General features: G+C 32.1%; 1 protein-coding gene across 6 annotated transcripts in view; it reads right to left on the minus strand.

Annotated features, from left to right (window-relative positions):
• LOC122630191 (AF4/FMR2 family member lilli-like) overlaps positions 1 to 25,284 on the minus strand; it is a 110,914-nt gene that overhangs the window by 20,249 nt on the left and 65,381 nt on the right. For 5 of the 6 annotated variants that reach the window (XM_043814433.1, XM_043814429.1, XM_043814432.1 and 2 more), the window contains 5 exons: positions 21,839 to 22,037; positions 20,263 to 20,514; positions 16,003 to 16,038; positions 15,251 to 15,453; positions 14,505 to 14,596 (listed from right to left, as the gene is read on the minus strand). In XM_043814433.1, coding sequence (XP_043670368.1) covers positions 14,505 to 14,596; positions 15,251 to 15,453; positions 16,003 to 16,038; positions 20,263 to 20,514; positions 21,839 to 22,037 — 782 coding nt within the window. The remainder of the gene's footprint in view (positions 1 to 14,504; positions 14,597 to 15,250; positions 15,454 to 16,002; positions 16,039 to 20,262; positions 20,515 to 21,838; positions 22,038 to 25,284) is intronic. The other variant, XM_043814434.1, reaches the window with a different exon arrangement.

Raw genomic sequence — 25,284 nt, forward strand, 5'->3', positions numbered from 1 at the left:
TATGATTTTACTATATCTACATTATAACATGAAAGAAATCGGAGTATGTATTTACATACATACATACTATATATATATATATATATATAGACACACACACAAAAATATAGCTATTGCGCTGTTCTCTATAAAGTATCATTCATTGCTCGAACTTCTCTACCTCGGGGCTATTTTACCGTAGGAAAAGAAAAATCAAAATGATCAAGCGTCGTACGGAAAGTTTCTCTTATTTCTACGTACACGGGATACCTCGTATCGGTCGTATGAAATTGTAATATACATTTTCGTTTTACCTTTCAACTTCTTTTTCACTTTTTTCTTGAAATCGAAACGCGAGAAAAGGATAAGAGTTTGGTCGATTGACACGTAATATCGAAGCGAATATCCGGCGAAATGTGGATTAAAGAAGAAAACATGAAAGAAGAGATAGATAGATAGATAGATAGATAGATAGATAGATAGATAGAGAGAGAGAGAGAGAGAGAGAGAGAGAGAGAGAGAGAGAGAGAGAGAGAAAGAGAGGTAGAGAGAAATTCGTTCTTCCGAATACGATATAATATCTATATAGACTCGAAGATAAGAAATCTCGGATTCCATACGACGAATCGATGAATCTTCGAAGCATTCTATTCACCCTTCTTCTATTTCACTTATTATTAGGTTGACTTCACGAGGTTATTCGAGCTACAGAAAACGATAACTCATAATGAAATATATTTTTCATTAATGGTGAGTGCGACTGGATTTTGTAGTAGCTCCTTCCAGGAAGAAAGAGAAAAGAAAGACATTAAAAAAAAAAAAACATACTACAGAAAGAAGGAAGAGGAAGAGATTAAACAAAAAGAAAAAAAAAAGATACTAGAGCAAGGTCGGGCAATATTCGCGAGTTGTGAAAAAAATATGAGTATGCAGGTGGATTTTATAATCCATACGCTTTTAAAGCCCGTTTAAGACTATCTCTATTTCTCTCTCGTTATATATATATATATATATATATATATATATATATCGAGAAAATTGCCACAGCGTTCGAGAACTCATCCCCCTTCTACTCTTGGCCTCTCGAACCCACTCCAACCCGTTCACTCCACTATCCTAAATTTACTGCCGTTTTCTCTCCTCGCGAACTTCCAACGCCATTATCGGCCAATTTCGCCAAGATTTCCTAATTAAACATCGTGATTCTAAGATATTGGATCGTAAATCTCGTTAACGAGCATTTCGCATAAAACTCGCAGCTCTGAACTCTATCTCTATCTCTCTATCTCTTTCTCTCTCTTTTTCTTTCTCTCTCTCTCTCTCTCTCTCCCTCTCTCTCTTTCTGAGAATTACAGAACTTGAAGGATAAATTTTATACTATCTTTAACCATTTCCTTTGGTCTTATCGTTTATTTTTATTTATCTTTTTTCTTCTTTTTTATTTTTATTTTTTTTTTGTATTTTTTATTTTTTTTTTTTTACGTTGCTTTAAAATTTGCGCGAAAGAACATCACGGAGAACATTTTTTTAAAAGAAATAACGATTTCCTTGATAACGCTATTTTTTTTTCTCTCGTAATCATTTATCAAATCGTAACGCGAATAAAATCGTACGCCAATCGATACCTATCCTTAGGAAGCTCGATCATTTTCAGTCATTCTATTTTACGAGCGTGTAATCGTTGATACGTTTCGTTTTTCTGTTATTTATTCCTATCGATTCCCGTGATACGCGCGCGTGCCATTATCTCTCAAAAAATAATTTCGACGTTCATACTATTTTTATACGATAAAGCTCAATGTTCTGGACAAGTATCGATGAAAAAGCTCTCGTGAATTATCAGTAGGAATTGCGAACGTGAACGAATAATCGGAAAAGCAATTCGAATTACGTCGGCCACGTGATGAATGCCTCCCTCGTTTTATCACGAATCTCTCGTTCGAACTTTCACCTCGTTCGAAAAAAAGAAAAAGAAAAAAAAAAGAAAAACGAAAAATAAAATACTCGAGAAAAGTTACGATTCAGCGATAATTACGGTTCTTCGTTCATTTTCTCGTAATCCAATAAATTCAATATCTGATTATTCCTAAAACTACCACGTTGCAATTGAAACAATCGACAGTATTTAGCGGAGTGGAAATATTGACGTTGTCGATTGCGATAGAACATAGTTTTTAGCGAACACACCGTTTCGTTCATTGATTCCTTCCATTCGACCCAGATCTTTTCTCAAAGTTTACTTGACATCGGAATATTTCTGTATTTAAATCTATCTTAAAAAAAAAAAAAAAAAAAAAAAAAAAGAAACTAAAAATGGAGTAGTAAGAAGTATTTTTCTTACTCTATGTGAACAATCTCTTTTCTTTACACTCCAAGAGTAAAGAAAATATTTTCTCCATATTCTTCCCAAGGGCGTCTAGTCTTTTCTCGTAGCACAAAACTATCCTTTAAAAAGTTATCTTCATCTTATTACGATGCACTTCTTATCATATTGTTCGCGTGGTGAAGGTACTTACGTTTCTCGTCTTCACTTTTATCGCCATAAAAGACAACTTCTCTTTCGGCTTTCTTGATAATGGTTGTGCGATATGTTAGAAAAAAAAAAAAGAAAAATAAAGAAAGAAAACAGAATATACTTTGAATATACTACGTGCTTTCTCTTTTTTCGTTTCTTTTTTAGAAGATTATCATTAATGGTTTCATTTAATTTTTGTCGATAAAATAAAATTATTACGTAAGTGATATGAAGGGATATATAGAAATATTGCTGAATTATGTTATAAAACGATGTAATATTATATACATTTGGATGCACGATTATTATTTATAAATAATTTAATTTATTAAATGAAATAGCTGGGTAATTGAATTATTGATATGTGTGTGTGTGTGTGTGTGTATGTATACGTACATACACACACATAAGCATACATATATGTATTGAAAAATGGAATTACTGCGTTGAATGAAAGCGAGATTATTACGAGTACTTACAACTTCAAATGTTGTTCCAAGAGGTCATAGCTTTAGAAATAGGAACTAGCGAAGTGTGAGATAGGCTAGGAAATGAAATGTACATATGTATACACGTACATACATAATTCGTCAATCGAAAATTTCTAGTGTATAACTTGTATTTGAATATTATTACGTGGGAAAATTCTGAATGCATTGACTAAAGGGAGAGACAGAGAGAGAGGGAGAGAGAGAGAGAGAGAGAGAGAGAGAGAGAGAGAGAAATTGTACCTTAATCTTCGTGAGAGAACAACCCTTTCAATTATGCTTGCTGCATACATGCATACTTGAATGTAGTATGCAACAATAAAAGAATGTAATTACAACATATGAATATTTAATGATAACATAATCCAATTTGAATAATAATAAAATGAATAATAATAAAAAGATAGATATCCTGAAAATAATGATACCTTAAAAATTATGATATATCAGAATGGTAGAAGTGAGCGTAAAGCAACTCTTAAGACTCTTGTTCTTATTTGATTGTTTTGGTAAAGTAAGAAAAAACGATTTTGAAAAAAATGAAAGATATGTATAAAATTTATATTGTTTCCTAATTGAAGAATGGAGCAATAGTAAGTGGATTTAAGTAGTGCAAGAATAAATTGATCAATGATAAAGCACTTGTAGCTCATGATGAAAAAGTTTACTCAGGAAACTGGTAACTATATGATTCGTATAATCGTAAATAGAGAAAATATGAATCCTAAAGTAAACATTAAAAATATTACCTTATTTAAGAGGATTAATAAATTATGAAGAATTGAGAAACCATGTAAAAATGTTAAGTAATATTTATTTTCATCTCGTCTCTATTCGTATAATTTTATTTTATTACCGTCTTGTAATTTTTCTTTTTTATTTACTTATTTATTTTTTCTTTCTTTCTTTGTCAAATTCCACATTGATTATAAATTATCTTTATTATAGAATTAAAATCAAAGAAACATTTCTAAATATTTCGAATTTCTTTTCTTTTCTTTTTTTTTTTTTTTTTTCTTCATTTAATTCTTCATGTCGGATGAAACGTTTTATGAAAGAAATAAAATAAATTGACAGTATCGGTGTTTTTTTACAACTTTTTTTTTTCGCAAATTTTCGTATCGAAGATTCGAATTGCCAAAAACGATAAAGTACGTAATAGACATATATACACATGTAAAATGATCTTGAAATGTCGGAAGATACAGTGATGTGAACGTTTAGTTGAGGAGAAGAAGATATATTTTTCCTACGTTTCTTCCTTTCCTTCTTTTTATCGTTGCAACGAGAGAGATCACTTTGCATTCGATACTCTGGATCCATGGAAAAAGAAGAGAGAGAGATAGATAGATAGATAGGGAGAGTGAGAGAGAGATAAGAAGGAAAATGTCGCTCAGTAGATATAGCACATTTCGGCTTCTCTCAAAAGTTTTCGACGTTGCGAATGGTTTACGTGATCCCTTAGCGTAGCGACGTGCAACTAAAACTCGTTCTTATCTCACCGTTTCGAATTTACTCTATATCTATGTACACAGGCACGCTTACGGCTGTAAATTTCTCATTTGGAAACGCTTTTCATGAATTTTATTTCGTGAATAAAAAAGAGAAATAAAAGAAAAAAGATTTAAAAAAATTACGTTAATTTGAAAAAAATTGGCTATGAATAGAGTTTTATTTTTGTGTTCTGTATGTGTTTTATTTTTTATTTATTTATTTACTTTTTTCTGATGACATTTATCAACACTGCTTAGACGACAAAACGAGCAGGAAATAGTGAATAGCGTTTTACTGGATAGTAAAACACTCTCTAAAACATCTCTCTAAAATTTCATTATTTTTGAAATATATATATATATATTTCAAATGAATACGCTTATCACATCTGTAATAAAATAATAAACGATTAAACAAGTGTCATGATATTTTATGTAATCGAGATATATCAAATAATGTATCTCTGTTAGTAATCCATTATCGGATTAGTATTTTCTACGTATACGTTTTCACTTTATATTTATTATTATAGATGCGTACTCATATTCGTTATGTACGAACGTATATGATGACGTAATACGTTGTACGTAAGAAAAGCAAATAAGAATAACATATGATCCATGGTTTTTTAAATAATTACGATTTTGTATTTTGAGCGAAATAGCCTATTGACCTCCTTGTGGATCCATTTCTAAAGAAATAAAATTCTAAAAAAGACTTCGAAGTAATCATTCAGGTAAAAAGCCTTTTCACTCGATGTTCATCTTGAACACTTTTCACTCTCTCTCGACACACATACACACACACACAAATGTATATACATATATATATATATATGTACACACACACATATACATTCAAACTTCTTGCTTGACAACTTAGGTTGGTAGTTCTAGTTCGAGACTTACATTGAAATTTCACGCTTGAAACTTACTCTCGTATTGTAACGACCTCGTAACTCTAATAAACGGTTGTAAATCCACGCGTCTAACTATTACAATTCCATGTTAAGATATAAGGTAACGTATGTTGTTCCTTACAAATATATATATATATATATATCTGTAAGATTTTAACGGAATGGCAGCGACGGAATGCTAGAGAAAATAATAAGAATGTCGTTCGAGTAAATTGCACTGCCAAGTTTCAACCGTATCTCTTATTTAATTATTATGAGATAATATCTCGAATCAGAATGGGTGAGTGGGTGGGCAGAGAGAGAGAGAGAGAGAGAGATAGAGAGAGAGGGAGAGAGAGGGAGAGGGAAGGTACTATCTGCACTACCCTACTTCGAGATGGAATTGTACCATTATATACGTAGATACGTAAACGTAATAGAGAAAAGGGCAGTCATAAGTATAGCTCACTAATTTCAAGCTGCATATAGGAAGAAGAAAGAAGAAAGGAAGAGAGACAGAGAAAGAGAGAGAGAGAGAGAGAGAGAGAGAGAAAGAAAATAAAAAACAACGAAAAAAATAAAAAGAAAAAGAAAAAAAACATAGAGACAGAGAGAAAAAAGCAACAAAGAAAAAAAATAAAAAAAAAAGGAAAGTTTCTTTGAAGGCTGCCAAGCCGACGAGGTCTGTTCCATGATGCATAGTAGCCCGAGGGTTGCAGGAAACTCGAGTTAATGGAACCTGTCATATTCCATACGTGCTTTAATGCAGTGTGCTAGCTAGGAAAGTGTATGTATGGGTCGAAGGCCTTCGCGAGAGGGGTAGAATCGTTGAGAAGAGAAGGCTAAGAGTAAAAAGAGAAGAGGAGAAAGGAGTGGAGTGCTTTCGTGGCTGGAAGAAGCCACGGACGCGTGCGACCTATACGACGGATGGAATGCACCTACGTCTTTATATGTCCATGTACATATAAAAATATACGTGTGCGTGTATACGTTAGTATACGTTCGTCGTGTGTGCGTGCATAGCTTTACGAATGGGATAAACTTCAGAAAGACGAGTGAGCTTAAGTATTTCCATGGAAAGAAATAAATCTAGTAAGCATCGAGCATTTACCTTTTTCCACGTGAAAAGAAAAAGATAGATAGAAGAGAGGGAGAAAGAAAGAGGAAGAGAAAGAGAGAGAGGGAGAGAGAGAGAGGCAGGTTTCTCTTCGTATCAGTAACAATTAAATTTTTCACAATGATATAATATAAAATAAGAGAACACCGGCAAAGTACCGTCAGCAGAGACTGACAATCCAGTTTTCTCGTGAAATCCATAGTTTAAGAAAAACAGAGAATTCTTTCGTACTTTGTCTATTCACCTATGTATCTATGTTACGTATTTAAGTACGTACGTACAAATAACTAATTTTCTTTGTAGAATAGAAATTGTTTAAAAATGTCTAGGTTAAAGAGAAATCATTGAAATAATATCGTTTAATCGTAATTAAGTTGCTATTGTTATCGGATGGTTAATGAAAACAGATAATATGTTAGGAGTTAATCATGCGAGATCTTTGATTATTCTACCGTAGCGATACGATACAGGCTGTCCCGTTTAATTAAAACCTTCGTTTATCTTTTAACGATGGATTCACAATCATAAAATGATAAAATTATTTGATTGATAATTCATCCTTTCTATAAAAGGGTATTTTGACGAGAATACGATTTCGTTTGAAACGAATCCTCATTACGTAGGATCAGTAAGGATAATCAAATTTCATAGGGACATCCTCCATTTATATTCATCGAGCACTAAACAACGACGCCAGTTATTCGTTAGATATACATTTTCCTATTAGAGATAACATATTCACGGTTTCTCTGTATCGTTTGTCGAAAGTTCCTTTTACATATGATATATTAACCAATCGTTTAAAAGCCTTCGGCGATGAAGACTGAGCTTATACATATGAGTGAGATATGTAATATGAAACCTGAGCTTTTCCTCTGTTCAAACGCGAATTTCTACTGCGTATTCGTAATTGACTACATATATATATATATATATATATATATATATATATATATATATATATAGAATATGTATTATATAAAGGATTTATCAAATTTATATTTTATCGACTTGCCAAATTCTTTAGATCAGTTTTTTTTCCCAACTCTATGGGCAACGACCCAATATCCAGCCGCATACAATTTTCTATGAGCCTCAAAAGCGTGGATAAGTGATTAATTTGAAAAAAAATTTTCTAAGCTCTGCGAATGGAATGTTCTTACGAGAATATCGCGAGAAAGTCACTGTAACAGCTGTTTTAAATTCAATATAATATATCGTATGTCTGGTTTACTAAATTCTTCAAAATTGTATATTATAATATAAACATTTGAACTACGGTATATCAATCCAAAGAAATTTATTGGGTCGCGGGACCATTATAAAAAAATTTATTGGACCACATGGAAATCGATTGGTTTTGCTTTTTGAAGAATAAAATATCTTTTGAAAAACGACGAGAAGATTTTTTTTTATTTTCTTTCTTTCTTCTGTGTGCGCGTTTTTTTTTTTTTTTTTTTTTAACATCAAGGTATATTCTACGAAATCGAATGATTTTGCATTGAATAATATAAAAAGATCGTTTCTAAACATTATGAAGTTCTCGAAAAAATATATTCGAATTTTATCGGATTTGATTTGATTTGATTTGAAAGAGTAAAACAAACTTTCTTGTCGTAAAACTACGAAACTACATAAATTTTGTATTTCTTTTTTTTTTTTCTTTTATCCAAGTTCGAAATCAATTTCATAAGATCTGGTTTTGAAACGAACTGAGCCAAAGAATTAAAATAACATAAAAAGTATAAACCAATGGAGCACGTACGTGGATACGTTACAAACGTAATGAGAGATATTATTGCAATTAATTGCGTGCAATTTCTTGAGGAAGGTATATTCTTTTTCTCGTTCGACTCGACGTGAGTTTCCTATAACATCGGTCAGCTTTCAAAATGACTAACATTGTTCGATCTGATGCATAGCTCGAGGCTTTGAAAATAACATTGAAACTCTGCCGTTTCATGTTTCTAGCGCGTTGAACAATTTCATTGAAATGTTCCAAGAGAAGAGTGAAAAAAAAGAGAGAGAGAGAGAGAGAAAGAGAAAGAGAGACAGTGAGAGAAATAGAGACAAAGAGAAGAAGAGAGAAAGAGAGAGAGAGAAAGAGCAATGGATAGATATGGAAGAGGTGAGATCGAAGAAAAAGATCGATAGATCGTTTCGCGATACACGCACCTGTGGTTGACGTTCTGGAAACTGTCGATATTATGATAGATTTGCCAGAGGATTTGGCAAATCCTCCACGAAATCAAGGAGTAAAGAAATGAGTGTGGAAAATGTGTGTATGTGTTGGACAAGAGGGGTGGATGATGGAAAGAGGAAGAAGACAGGGAGGAAAAAAAATAATCGACGTTTCATGTTGCTTCGTATTCTCTTTTACCGGATATACTCTCTTCCTCTTCCTCTTCCTCTTTCTCTTTCTTCTTGCACATTTCTTCCATTTCCTTTTTTTTTTTTTTTTTTCTTTAAAGCAACCATGAAACTCAACAGCTAGAAACACACTTTGCATAGAAATGTGATCATCTAAAACCTTTGTCGAGGTAGGAAAACGATCGTACGTTTGCGTTACTTGCCTTTACGAAACCCGATTATCGACCAAACATATCGGAAATAGGTCAGACTAACCAGTTTTTTTTTTTTTGTAATCAATTCATTGTTGTTTTCTTTTTTTTTTTTTTTGGAGAATTTGCGAATGAAAACACGGGATTTAATCAAAGTTTGTCGTCAAAATTTATTTTCTCTCTCTCTCTCTCTCTCTCTCTTTCTCTCTCTCTTTCTTTCTCTCTGATAAATATCAATTAGATTTATCCGATTGCAGTTTCATAAATAATTTTCCTTTATATATTTCACATTTTATTTTTTCTAAGTAACACGTATCAACTTATAAATATAAATCATAAATTACGATAATGTAAAGCAATTCTTAGTCATTCATTCGTAGTTGACATTAATTTATAGCTTTTCTAAGACTTTCCTATCGTAATAATTGTTATACAATAGAAATTAGTTTTTTTTTTCTTTCTTGCAAGATCTGAAAGAACGATTTGTTATCTACGATTAACATCCTGCATCGATTTGATACACATGAATAAATGAGTAGTATACCTACGTAAAATTAAATATGTATAAATACCTAATGACGATGTTCATGTGTGCACTATATTCATGCATATATATATATGTATATATACATATATCAAAACAAAGCTTATTGTATTTCGAGCTTAGTTACGAAGTGATTTGCGTGTACTCAGAAGCAACGATCAATTTGACGCATCGGTAAATTGCTACCATCTTCCTATAGAATTACTGTATTTAACGGTCTTGTATCTATCTATTTAGTACTTTTGTTCTCCACCTCTCACTCCCTCCCTTTATCATTTACAACAAAGGTAAATCCTGTTAATAGGAAACAATGAATCGCATATAGCCCTTTCACAACATCTTAAGAAACACAACACGAATATCTACCAAACCAGGTAAGCTTCACGATGTTACAATTAAAAGGCAATAAGGGTGAAACGCTCCGATTGAATTTCCTATACGAAAATATAATAACAGTGAGAATATTAGGGGGATGAAATGATCGATAGAAACAAGAAAAAAAAAGAAAATAAAAAAGAAAAAGAATTATCAACTTGACGATATTTTACGAGGGAAAAAAATAAATGAGAACAACGTGTTGATTGTTCTTATCGTTCTCTGTCATTTTTACTTTTCTTATTTTATAGAAAATTGAAGAGGATTAAAGAGAGAGAGAGAGAGAGAGAGAGAGAGAGAGAGAGAGAGAGAGAGAGAGAGAGAGAGAGAGAGAGAGAGAGAGAGAGAGAGAGAGATAGAGAGAGAAAGTTCACTTTACTAAACTTTTTACCCGTAACATCGATTCTAAATATTTTACAGGAAAGCAAATCATTGTGGTTTGTTCTTGTTAAATAAAAAAAAAAAAAGAGAGGAAAGAAAAAAGAAATAGAAAACAAAGTAGGTAAAAAAAACATGGAGTTTGTTAACCGGATAGAAAATTCCCTTTGGAGTATTGATCGTACCAAAACTTTAACATTTATTTAAACTGTCCTGAATCCAACATTTTGAAACGACGACATTCTGAGACGAAGACGTGAACAGATCAAAATGGGAATATTATATGGAAAAATTGGAAGGATTGGAAGGGAAAAAGATGATCGTTAAGGATATCATCGTTCAAACAAGAAATCGTATATGCATATCGACGTTAGTAACTCATGATATCGACTTTAACGCCGTAAATTTTTATGTTGCATCATTATTATCGAAAATGAGTTTTACCTACTTCGATATAGGATTCTAGCCGAATGAAATGAACTCATGAACTCTATAATCTAATCTTATTTCATACATTCCAAAATATTATGTATATATCAAAATATAATATGTTATAATTTATATTAATATATTACTAAACCTTAACATAAGGATACGAAATAATAATCAATTTTATTAATTAAATAAAATGAATATAATATAATGGTTAATTAAATAAAAATGAAATAAAATTGAAAAAAGAAGAGATATATTAATATTCTCTTATTATTTTTCTCTCAGAGAATGTAAGAATTGTTTAAGACAGATCAGCGAAAATTTTTGTCATTTCTTCGAAAATCGCTTATCGTATTTGTTCGACGGTGTAGATTAACAAAAAAAGAAAAGTAAAAAACCGTGAGTAAGGATCGAAAGGTTAACAAGTGAAATTAACGTGACGAATATTTAATAATAACGTTTGTTCACTTGTGACCTTATTTCTTTCATACATTTCTTTCTTTCTTTTTCTTTTTATTTTTTAATCAGCGAAAGAGTAATTTTCACGTTTAATTAAAAAAATGTTTTAAATTGTATTATGAATTGTGAAACCTATTCAGGTGAAACGTTCTACATGACTCACTCTAAATATATATATATATATATATATATATATATATATGTATACATACATATATGTGTATGTGTGTATGTACGTGAAGGAATTGGATTCAGGTTTGCATCGATTAAACTTTGCCACAAAATTTCCGGCCGCTTTTTTTGTTCTTTAAGTCGATCAGGAAGTAGGCTAACTAAACCGCGATTTATCGGATGGGGAAACACGCGAAATTCTAACGCTCATTCGTTCGCTCGAAAAGTTCCTTTCGAAGGGGATTATTCGTATATAATAGCTAAACGTGAATTTTTAACAATGAGTCAACGAGATAATAAGCTTCTGGTTATACACGTGCTTAAAATCGAATAATTAGCTTCATTCGTGAAACGATTAATCTCGTTCACAGGTCTTTCTTTCACGATTTTTTTTTTTTTTAGTTCTCTTTTCTTTTCTTTTCTTTTCTTTTTTTTTTTCATTTATACCTGTACCTACCATTTGTACATTTGACTTGTTAACAAATTTACTTTACTTATTCCGATCCATAAGTCTTTAACTACTACGTCGTATTTCTTGAATCATATTTCTATACCTATTTATACTTTGATATTACTTATAATTACTTGTCACACTTATAATTAACGAATCAATCTTGCAAGAATCGATATATTTATTCGAAGATGAATATATATATATATATATATTCATCTTTTATAATTGTTTTTAGATATAAAATTTAAAAGAATTCATAGTCATATATTTTTTACACGAAACTTTAATTTTTATTATGAAGTATGCAATTAATTTTTTCAAATCAGTCAGTCAAATAATCTTAAGTATTTTTTAAATAAAGTCTACAAACTGGAGTGTTTGCCATCGATGTGGGATCCTCGTGTTGTATACATACGACGTGTTAATATTTGTAAAAAAAAAATATATCAAAAACATATACTCCTCTTTGTACGTACACGCGTATCGTAAACATACTAGTATATCGGTTACTAGATTCTAGAAATAAAAAGATACCGTAAACAAATCTCGATTTTGTTCTCGTTCCATTCCTTGTAGTCTCAATTTTTGAGTTAAGAACCAATTGAACGAGCAAATGTGAGTGACCATCTCACCAATCGCGGATTTTTATCAAGTGAGGATCGCGCTACTGCTGTGAACGCTTTTAATCAGCAGTTTCGAAATGTTTGTTATTTGCTCTAGACTTGACTATCGACTACTCTCTCTCTCTCTCTCTTTCTCTCTTTCTATCCAATACACACATACATACGTACATCATACATAAATACGTACATATATATATATATATATATATATATATATATATATACCAGAAACTAGAAAAAGAGAACACGTAGCAACGTAGACTCACGTAATACCATACTCCATATGCGAAGGCTTTTAATTAAAGAACGAATTCGATTGAAATCGTCTAGCGAAGCGTGACAACGACCTGCACCTCCTATGCCTTCTCTACGTACCCTTCTACGAGCACTCGAGCAACCTCTCCCCTTTCCTCTCCTATAATACTTCCAACCTACCACCACTACGTCTTCTATATTCTCAACCAGTCACTCTTTTCAGTATCAAGAACGTAGTCCCAGTTTCGTGTCGTTCTTTCGTTGAACGATGCGCTAACGCGCCTGCTCGTCCGACCAGCTCGAACCGTCGAGGATGGATTTTAATTTAATTTCTCTTTATCACCCTCGAACTCACCCTCTACCCCATCTTGCCTCACTCTTATCCTCCTCTTCTCTTTTTCTCTCTCTCTATCTATCTATCTATTCATCTATATATCTATCTATCTATATATCTATCTATCTATCTATCTATCTATCTATCTATCTATCTATCTTCCTTCGTCGTTCTACAAAGGTACGCTTCGACTACCTACCATATGACCCTGAACAAATACGATTAACGCTTTGCCTCCTCTCTGTCATGGCCATTATACCTAACTACGAGATTTTTTTTTGTCCTTTCGTCATTTTTATCGCAGGTACAAAGAAAGAAGGAAGAAGATCAAAGCGCGGCTACAAGACGTATCTTCTTTCTTTTTTTACTTTTTTCTTCTTTTTGTTTTTTCTCTCTTTCTTCTCTTCCTTCTTCTTCTTCTTCTTTTTTTTAAGTTTTTTTCCCGGTCATCCTTTTTTTTCCTTCATTTTTTTCATTTATACATTTTTTTTCTTTTCATTCTTATTCGGAGGATCAGGAGATTTAATATCGGAACGTTAAAATTTTTGTAACAATGGTATTCTACATTTTATATTATGCATGACGATGAATTAAGTGAAAAAGACGATTAGAGTCGCATTGAAATTTAATGGAATGGCATTGTGAATTATAGAATAATTAAATTAACTCGAATAATGGGTGTACGATGTTGCTACCTACTTTTGACGGTTTTCGAGTTTCAGAACGTAAAAGCTTTGATTTGTACGTATTTGCACGTATTTTATCTTTTTATTTATGCACGATGATAAATCTTCTTGTATCGCATACTTGCAGCTATGATGATGTATGTATGTATGTAGATATCTGTATTTTCCGAAGTGAAAGAGTCGATTATTGTCGCGTTAAAATTTAATAGAATTGTAATGAGAATTATGGAATAATTAATTAACTCGAATAACGTGGACATGATAAATTTCGTGAAATCGCGATGTATTTTCTGGAGATTTTAAATTTTCGAACGTAAAAGGTTTCATATGATTTGTACGACAATGCTGTTATCCTTCTTTAATTATGGAACGCGATGAAATCCTTTCTATCGTCATACATGATTATAATATATATATATATATATATAGATAGCATGTATGTATTCGTATCTACAATAGTTATTTGCGTTTTCAACAAAGAAAAAGAAGATTGGAACAGCATTAAAATTTAATAAACTTTTAATGCGAACTATTAAATTATTTAGAACAATATAAATCCCGTAAAGTTTGTGATATAACTTTTCGTAACGCGTAGTATATTAACGCATAGTATTTCGTCGGACGATTAACTTTTCAATCAAATAATTTAATTATATAGAAATAGTGTTTTATATCACAAGTTTTTTTTTCCTTTAAACATATTTTTCGTCTTAACATTATTCTTAATACAAAACTTACCGTCATTTCCGCACACGAATGGTCGATGAACGTCAACTCGGACTCCTCGCCGGCTAATAGCACGCTCACCGTTTTCTCACCGGACTCGTCGTCTGGAAATGAAAGAGAAAATGTTAACATTATATACGATATCGTCACGCAAGGACGAAGGTACAAGGACACGTAGCGAGTTAAGACCACGTAGGCACTCTTGGGATGTATCAAATACGTGCTAAGTTATGATTTTGTTTTGTTGTGAAACACGATACGTCCTCGAGTAAGGACGCTCGTTGTACTTCGAAACTATTCGAAAATATAACAACGTTTCTCTGTCCTTTTCTTTTCGTTTCTTCTTGTTCTTTTCTTATTTTTGTTAAACACAATCATAACTTTAAAACAAATTTTAAAAGTATATTAATATTAAAAGTTATAATTTTCAAATATATTTTTTTTCAAAACAATTATAATAAGACAATCGAATAAAAATCAAAATATATTTGACGTCATTCTAATTGCTGTTGAAATATTATTTCAATTTTGATTTTTTAATTCACGGTATTTTCTTTGTTCCAAAATAATGAAATTACACGTACATCATTATAAGAATATCAGTTTTAATAATCACTATCATTATTCGTAATATCGTTGGAGAAACAAAAGGAATAGAGCGAAGAATGGTTTAAATTTTATGTTTTATTTCAATCGTATAGTTCGTCACGATTTTCTTTAAAAGGGTTTGTAAGAGGAGATCGGTGTATACTACTCACCGATGGATGTGTCGTACGCGTGTAAATACTCCGACGTCATAAATTGAGATACGAGGGAGCTCTTTCCTACTGCAGGTGCACCAAGCATTAAAACTCGATAAGGTGCTGGATCTTGAGACGCACTGCTCTCGCGTGAACTCGCGAGTGAACCCGCCGCAGAATTTCGTGCCGAACCAGGATATGAAGCCGTCAGATGTTCCGTACTGTTTTGAAGAAGATAGAAAAAAAGAAAACAAAATTATAAGGATGTTGGTTGAGTCATTTAGGAGAGGAAGAGAAACAATATTTATCCTCTTCCTCCGTTCTAATATGAGCTAACGAGATATCTGGACCATTTTTTAAATCGTATTTTTGTACTTTTCGTTTTCTTTCATTTTCTTATTTATTTCTTGCTTTCTTTCTTTTTTTTTTTTTTTTATCAAAGTTCAGAGTCTGTGCACGTTGATCCTGCGCACAATTATATTGTATACGTATACAGATATCGTGAGTGTTAAAGATATTATTATATTAATGTGTGTAGTATATTATCGTAAGTAGATAAGAAATATTTCGTCCAGTGGTCATAAAGAAATAAATGAAAAAAAAAGACGTATTTATATCTCGTAGATAATAATTAATATGGATTTAATAATAATAATAATAATAATAATAATAATAATAATAATAATAATAATAATAATGATAATAACAATAATAATAATAATAAAAATAAGAATAATATTAATTACTGAAAAATGAGGGATCGAGCGTACCTATAAGCAACCGCTTTGGATTCTCGTAAAATCTCCCTGAAACAGAAGGCGCGAGAATCTCTACGTGTTATGCAGAAAAAGCAAGAATTGTATGGGATAATTAATTAGTTTAAGAAAATACAGACAAAGAGAGAGAAATGGAGAAGAAGTAGAAAAAGAAGACAAAAAAATAGAAGAAGAAGAAGAAGAAGAAGAAGAAGAAGAAGAAGAAGAAGAAGAAGAAGAAGAAGAAGAAGAAGAAGAAAAAGACGAAGAAGAAGAAGAAAAAGAAGAAAGAAATAAAAAGAAAAGAGAATAAACTAGAACAAGAGATCAAAAAGTGAGGAAAAAATTGATCGGTAGCGAGGAAATTGCACGCGCGCTTATGTGTGTGTGAGTGCGTGTGCCCCCTTGTGGTTTACTCGAAACTCATTAGTAAATTGAGTATGGTGTGTGAATGACATATACGACGCATTGTCAACGGGATTAGGATTTGAAAGAAATTTCGAAGAGAAAAAATGATTAATAGAAAATAAAAAATGATCTTTAAAAAATTCTATGAGGTAGCGAAAAAATACGTCAATTTTTATCGTTCAAATGGCTTTTAAATAGGAAATAATCAAGATTATATTTCTCTCGTATTAGAAAGAAAACCAAAATAAGATAATAAAGTGAAGTGAATGTGTACGTGCGTACGTGCGTTTGTGCGTGCGTGCGTGCTTGAATACGTGCATGAGTTAATGCGTGTAGGTGTATGGGTTTTTGTATAAAAGTGTGCGATAATACGTGGGTTGTACCAATTGCTCGTATCGAACATTCAATGGTAAAGCGAATGGTACGTAATTAATATCGTCGAAGATAGAACAATATTTCCTTTTCCGCGCGAATAATCGTATTAGCGTGCTCCTAGAAAACTAATCCAATTAATCGTTCGAAAACTACATGTATCATGCAACTTGTCGTACGCTTTCTATTACTTCCACACGCGCAAGCGTGAGAGTATTTTACATGCATGGTACATCACACGCGAACGATCTATTCACGTTTCAATTTTCTCTCTCTCTCTCTCTCTCTCTCTCTCTCTTTTTCTCTCTTTTCCTTTCCCACTCTCTTTTTCTTTCATTTTTATCTCGTCTTTCGATTCGTCTATTTTACGCGAGTAAACATTTGTTCGAGTTATTCGTAAATGTGTATATAAACGTATACTTTCCTATACAAATTCATTGATTGTGTCTTCTATGAGCTCGTTTGAAATTTATTTACATATGTATATGCTATTTATGTTTAATCTATATATGTGTGTATAAATAAGTGTATGTTGGATACATAACGTATGCAAGTATATAGATATATTTGTTGAAACATCAACGTCTCGCGACTATCAAATTTGTATGTTTTACTTAAACGTCAATGTACCGATATGTACGAGCCACGTAGTTTTGACTTTACTTGTGTCCTTGTGCAATTCGATTAATCGTTGTTGGTTAAAACGTCACGATTACGACGATGTTGATTTTAACAATAATCCGTGCCTGGGGTCGTTTGAGATAAACTACGGGCCATTGATATATATATATATATATATATATATATATATATATATATAAACAAGGTCAATGATATATAGATAAGAAATATATATGTATATATAAAGATGTAAAAAAAAATACATATATATATATATTTGACAACGATTAGAAAAATTATATAATTATATAAAACTACTAATCATATGATAACGTGAAATTCGATTACCTTACTCGTCGAATTTTGCAATAAAATGTTTAAGTTTTGATAACGGAGAGGATAGTATAGGAATGTTTGTTGATTGTTGAACGACTAAACCGTAAACAGGATCGAATATCCGTAGAAAACAAGATTTCTAAACAACAGCTGGCTGTTGTTTGTATTTAGTTCCCGCATACATGCGCATAAAGGTCACTCCCAAAATTTCCAATGAAATAATCCCTCTACTAAATAATTCCTTGTTTTTGTTTGAAAATTTTTACATTCTCTTAGGATAAAACGTAGTTATATAATAAAAATCGTATGAAAGGTGATTCATTAATTATTGTCATATAGAATGATGAAAAAAAGTCGTTCATTTATTTACGTCGTTAGTAAAAGAAAAAATTATTAAATTAACAAAGTAAATGGTTTCTATATGAAAATTCTAATTTTAATAAAACTTTATGAATAGGTATGTAGGATATACTCAGTTTTGTTGAGAATAATTTTTATTTTTTTCTTCCTTTTTTTTTTTTTTTTTTTGATGAAAATATACACTCTTAAAGTTCGTTATATATATTTTTTTGTTTGTAACTAGCCAATCGTAAAGGGTAGAAAAAAAATTGTACGTGAAAATTTCATTACATTTGAAAACCTATCAGAGTACGAACGAAAAATAAAATATGTATAGCTGTGATAACATACATATATATATATATATATATATATATATATATATATATATGCATATACGAGAATGACATGGGTCATGTTTATATATCAATTTTTTTCTTCGATAAGAGTATTGATAAAAATTAGAATAATTAATATGCACATTGAGTAAAAGCAACGATAACAATGCAAAGAGGGTAATTTTCCATAATGGCTGATGGAGTTTTGCCAATGATATACCTATGACATATACGTTATTTACAATTGCAAATGTTATTTAAAATTTTTCTCCCGTTGTCTAATAGATTTTCAGAAAGATTTTTTTTCTCGATACTTTATTTAACGAGTTATATCGTATAATAAATAAAAGAATTCAGGAAACTTTAAGGATAATTTGAAGACCCTCGTGAAAAAAGAAAGAAAAGAACAGTTTTTTTTCTATACAACTCAATTCGTTCTACATATTCACAAAGTTTCATTGAGATTAAAATTTCCATGTTAGGAATCTACCCTTGTAAGCAATAGATGTGTTAATATACTCTGTATAAATTAACAAGTAAATGTTACATGAAGGTAATTCTCCTGTAACATTATCTAAAAATTGCTCGAGGATTTGTACAGCATGGTAGGTTATTTTAAAACGACTTTGATAGAACACATTTTCGTGGATTTTTCTTTGAACTTTTATCATTATTATTATTATTATTATTATTATTATTATTATTATTATTATTATTATTATTTTTAATTAAAATGTTATGAAAAGAGAGCTGACTCTTTTCTTTTAAAAAATTGTAGTTTAATATATTCGTACGTGTGAGGAATTTTTTAAAATTATTCGAAATCATTGGAATACGAGTATTTTTCATTATTGTCCAATTTTTGACCTAACACCCCATGAAACAATCCCGAAATAAAACTATTAGGAATTTTCGTGTTATAAGAAAATTTACTTGTATATAAATGACACGTTGTAGATGTTTCAATATTCGAAGAAGCATAATTCCTAGGATCTTCGATGGCTATCTTTTGTACGTCTTAATAAATAACGAAAGACTGTCTATACGTCGAAGGTAGTGTCCAGTCGATAGGCGATAAAAAAAGACGAGTGGCTATCGACGAAACGATGGGAAAATTCAACGTTGACTTGACGCTTGGTGGCCATGCTCTAGGGTCCAACGCGTGTGTCTACGTCACCTCAACTCCACACGTAGATTCATGCGTTCGATCTAGAGAAACGAGCCAAGAACAGATAGAGACGATCGACTTTAGGTAGCTCGTCGTTGGTGTGTCTCAGCAGAGTCAGCCAGTAACATTCGGAAAACGTGTTCCAACTCCGAGCTCCGATTCTTCCATTGTGCTCATTTCACCTCTCTTTTCATCGATCTTGAACGGGTATGTAAGTACGTAAGCAGGAGTCTCTTTCTCTCTCTCTCATCCTGATCGATCGCATATACGAATCAGCGTCTATCGTTGGTTCGAGTAGATTCGTTACATTCTTTCTCTTCTTTCTCTGTCCCTCTCTTTTTCTCACTCATCGATTCATTCATTCGTTCGTTTGTTCGTTCGTTCGTTCGTTCGTTCGTTCGTTCGTTCGTTCGTTTGTTCGTTCCATCGAAAAGAACTTAAGTATCCCTATAGCTCTAGGTAGAAACTTCAAAGTTATGATCATTTCTAAAGAAAGGAAGTGGATAAGAGCCTAAGGAAGAATCGAGTCGGACTACTCTCGTTCACATGTTTACGAGCATGCGAAAGAAATGTAGAAAAGAGATATAACGAGGTCGAGAAATGGAGAATTTCCAGGGGTTGGGGACGAGGTTTGGAAACGTTTTAGAAATAATATAAAACTGCTTGATGAACTGATTGAAGTTAAAGACTCACCTAGAGTTGCTCGATGCGACGCTATTGTTGGAACGGGATCTTCGACTTTTCAATGAATCGCCTCTATTCACCACACCTTTCCCGGTAATACTGAAATGCCTCAGCCGATAATACTCTTCCTCGACCCCTGTGTTCGGCATACTGGCTACCCTCGACCTTTGCTGCGGAAGACACAAGTAATTCGGCCGACCGGACGATCGGCTACCTGGAGTTTTCACGGATTGCGAACGACTGTGATGTGGACTTCCATATCTGTTCGGTGGATTTAAAAGAGAAAGGTATTATAGGGAAGGGAGGTCAGAGGGGTAGGTTCGGTAAACGGGTTGGATAGGTAATGGGTGGTAGAGAAAAAAAAGGAGATTGGCTTTTAGAACAGAGAGTCCAGGTAAAGCTTAATATTCGATTTTTCTTTTCTTTTATTTTGTTTCTTTCTCCTTTTTTTCTCTATTTCTTTTTCTTTTTCTTTTCTTCTTACATTACTCGTTCGTTCGTTTGTTTGTTTGTTTTTCTATCTTTGGTCACATCCTACCATGTTAAAACGTCTGCCATTGTGTTATTAAAGGATTATTAAAGTGTACGTCGAATTTAATATTTAGTTTCTACTGTTTGAAAATTAGTTATGTTCCGGAGAGATCGGATGCATTTGGGGAAAATGAAAAAAATAAAATCGGGTATAAGTTGTACACATTTCTCGTGAAAAATAAATATCTACTGAATTCAATTTGATATTATTTAACAAGATTTGTATATGCTCCATATACGATTTTTTCGTTTGAATAAATATGAATAATAGAATGATTGAGGTGAATTTTTCAATGTAAATAAATAAACTCTTTGCACTCAATGCAACGCATTTCGTTTCTAAGATTATACGTATTATTAAATACGTATTTGTTAATAATAAAGCAACGATATAAAAGACAATAATTGCAAAATTAACTGTGCACGTTAATTCAGAATAATGCTTCTCTTTCGTAAATATCATAAATCCAATCATATTATCGAATAATCACTATTTCGTATTATTACTTCTGATTCAATAGGAAAAAAAATTTTCGTTGAAGAATATTATCGGAACGAATCGTTTTAAGCGATATACTATAGATATTCATTGGCCGATCAAAAAGATAGAAAGTATAAAACGTTCTATTAAATCCGGACAAACATATTTACGTATGTATGACGATTAAATCCAATCAGTTTTCCTCTGTTACACGTAATCATCTCCTAATCTTTCATTTTCATTATCAGCACGTTGAGGCAAAACACGTACGATTAATTACAGAGTGCAAAGCGTTTCGAAGATGAAGAGTTTCAAATGGTTGCAATAGGATGGAGAGAGAGGTAAAAGGTTAAAGAGATAAACGCGTGTATATTATCAAAGGGCAATGAGAAAAAAAAATAAAGGATAATGAAAAAAAAAAGAAGAAAAGGAATATAAAGAAACATGGAAAAATGGAAAAGTATGAAGAGAAGGAGCAAAGAAAAAAAAAAGAAAATACAAGAGATACAAGAGATAAGAGCAAGAGCAAGAGAAAAGAGAAAGAGAAAGAGAAAAGTAAAGAAGAGAACGAACCTCATTTCGAAGTCGTGAATCTCCTGCAGGGTGAGGGTGTTCGCAACATCAAGCAATTGTCTCATATTCTCCTCTCGTCTCCTTGCATCCGCGTCCGGATGTAGAAGAATGGTAGCAGCTGGTGCGTCCAATGAGAGGGAAGGTTGTTGGACCACGATCGTCGCCTGAGTCGTTCTCTTTGTTCCACCGGCGCTCCCTCCTTTTTTATTGTTGTTGTTGTCGTTGTCGTTGTCGTTGTCGTCGTCGTCGTCGTCGTCGTCGTCGTCGTCGTCGTCGTTGTTGTTGTTGTTGTTGTTGTTGTTGTTGTTGTTGTTGTTGTTGTTGTTGTTATTGTTGATGCATATATTTTTTTTTGATGTCGTTTTTTTTTCGTTTGCATCGTTTCGCATCGATATTTCAAAAAATCAGCAAAAAGAAAAAAATATTTCGTTAGAGAGATTTGTACGAATATCTGTGTATGTGTGTGCAGCGCGCGTGTATATATATATATATATATATATATATATATATATGCGTGTCGCATGTGAAAAATAAAAAAAAGCTGTCTCTCGTAGGGACTCCCCGTTATCCTACGGAATTTTCTCGCTTATTTCTTTTTTCTCTTTTCTTTTTTTCCCTCTTCTTTTTTTTTCTTTCTTTCCTATTATTTTTTTCCTCTAGTTCCTCGTCACACTATCCTTCTTTCCCCTTTACTCAAACTCTTCCGGGCAGCTTGCTTTTAAACGGAAGTTACGTAGAAAGTGCCGTGCGATAAGAGGAGTTCGAGGATTTTCACGAGCTAGAGCGAATCGTAGCGAAACTCCTTTTATCTCTGGCGTTTTTCGCACGTTACCGGAGAATCCTTATGCGAGAGACGTTGAGAAGCAAAGAATTGTGTCTTTCTAGCGGAACTGTCAAGCACGAAATTTGAGAATCGATCGTTTGATTCGAATTTTTCTTGAAACTCGTCGTTGTTCGACGAATAATGCATTTATTACAAAACGCGTATTTATTCCAAACCTTTTATCTCGTTCATTATTTCTAAAGATTCATTAAAAATTTTCGTCTGAATGGATATGCACACATAAAGAAATTGATAAAAAGAAATATTTAATAGAAAATTTTTAAGAGATCCTTTTAAGAATAAACTGAAATAAACTGAAATAATGTCATTCGAGTATTACCGAGAGAAAACAGTGGATTTTGTTTTATAAGTAATAAAGTTTTCAAGATTCTCTTGGGATGAAGTTGAAATTTATTAGAAAAGTATTCTGTATCGTATATCAGAAATTCATTAAAGTATACTTTGGAAATACATCTGCATTTTATATATGGAATATTTCTTTCTGTATCTAACAGTAAGTTATTAAATAATAGAAAAAAATAACATCGAACACGAAGCTCTTTTCGAAATCATTTTATATCATAAATTACAAGCGACATTTTCAAACGAAAAATAACGTGACCCTTACTTCTTAACTCGAGTTTTTTTTTTGTTTATTTGTTTTTTCAGCTTTTCTTTTCCCTTTTTTTTTCTTTTTTTTTTCGTTTCTCCTATTTCGCGCCACGACAATTCCGCCATAACGTGTTGCAAGTGGTGACATAAAAATTCTTGCGAGAGTACATATCTCTTGGAATTATTCTCGAGAATATTTTCGCGCGACGGAAAGAGCAAAAACAAAGAGGGTAAAAGTAGAAAAATATTAGGAGGACCATACAAAAGAGGGGATAAATGAAAAAGAAAGAAAAAGAGAGAGAAAAAAAAGAGAGAAAAAAAGGAGAAAAAAATTAAATCAACTCTATCCGATTTATTGCAACGCAAAAAGTAGTTTGTTGCTCGTGAATCTATTAACTTGTCTCCTCTTTGCATGAACGATTACGATTACGAATTTCTGGAAATACGAATATTATTCTCTACTATGTGCTACAAGAGAAAAGAAGAAATAAAAATAAACGATATTCTCGAGAAAAATTATCGTCGGAGAACGTTCTCGTGATTTTACTTCGTTTCGATTATTATTTCGAGGTCCGAGAACTTTCTCCGTTTTATTATATATCAACTGACATTTATTAACTCGTCGTAGTACTATCGCTAGAGACGAAGCGTGTAGCGTAGTATATGTTTGTGTGTATCCATAAGTGTGCTTTTATGAAGACTTGCAAGCACATATTAATTTTTATTAAATTTTCTTTGAAATTCTTTTTTCTTTTTTTTTTTTTTTTTTTTTTATTATCAACAGTAGCGTAGCTATATACATGTGACGGGCGCTCGAGACGAAAATTGAACTTTATGTTCTTTGACGTATAAAACGCTACGTAAGCGAAAAGCTATGAGTTAAGAAAAAAAAAAGAATAAGTAAGAAAAGTTATATCACTCGAGTATCTAGTATCTCGTACGTATTTATATACGTACATACTTAGTATACTCGAGGTACTATCGATACGTTTCTAATAATGACGAGAGCATGAGAATGAAGAAATGAAAAAATAGAAAAAATAAACAAATAAAATGAAGACAAAATAAGAATACAAAGAAAATTAAGAAGAAAAAGAAATTACAAAATTAAAAAAAGGAAGAGAAAAATATTCTTACTCGTCTCTTCTTGACAATCAAGCCGATTTCATGATGTAAAAGAAAAAATTCGTCTTAAGGTCCGCCGTTATCTTCTAGCTACGATTCTGATTTTCTTAACATCAAAAGAAAACACCAAAAGGCAGTGAGCGACAATGGCGTTCTTCTGTGAAACACAATCTCCGTGACAAAATATAGACGGGTTACATTCAAAATACACGCTGCTAACGGAGGCAACAACAATATGACATTAAAAATAACGATAACAACAATAGCAACAGTAATAAAAATAAAAATGAAAAGAGAGAAAAAATAATAAGAATAATAATAATAATAAATGATGATAATAATAATGATGATGATGATGATGATGATGATGATGATGATGATGATGATGATGATGATGATGATGACGATGATGATGATGATGATGACGATGACGACGTTGATGATAATTATTTGCGTTTGTAGTGATTTAACACGCGTGTGCGTTAACGATGCATCATGTACGTTTGTGTAAGTGTACGTGTGTGTTTGTAATTTGCAATCATCAATTACATTTGTCTCGGTGTTATTATTACTTTGTTTGATTTCTTTTTTTTTTTTTCATTTTTTTTTTCTTTCCTCTTCTTTTTCTTTTTCTTTTCTATCACTATCGACGAATTTCGTTTGTTCGTGGCTCAAATTTACAGCTTCTTTTATTGTACTTTCTCGGTTCTCGATATAAGAAAATAGAAATATGGTAGGAGTTACTATGATACATAGACACACCACAGATGGTAATTTAGGTAAGGAAAGTTCAACGAGAGTCATGGGTGCAATGTTGAAGAGGAAACTTTTGGTCTCGGCGAAACTAAACGACTTTGTTATACGAAAATATGCCGAAAGAAAGAGA

Source organism: Vespula pensylvanica, chromosome 6, assembly GCF_014466175.1.
Source record: "Vespula pensylvanica isolate Volc-1 chromosome 6, ASM1446617v1, whole genome shotgun sequence".
Classification (NCBI taxonomy): domain Eukaryota; kingdom Metazoa; phylum Arthropoda; class Insecta; order Hymenoptera; family Vespidae; genus Vespula; species Vespula pensylvanica.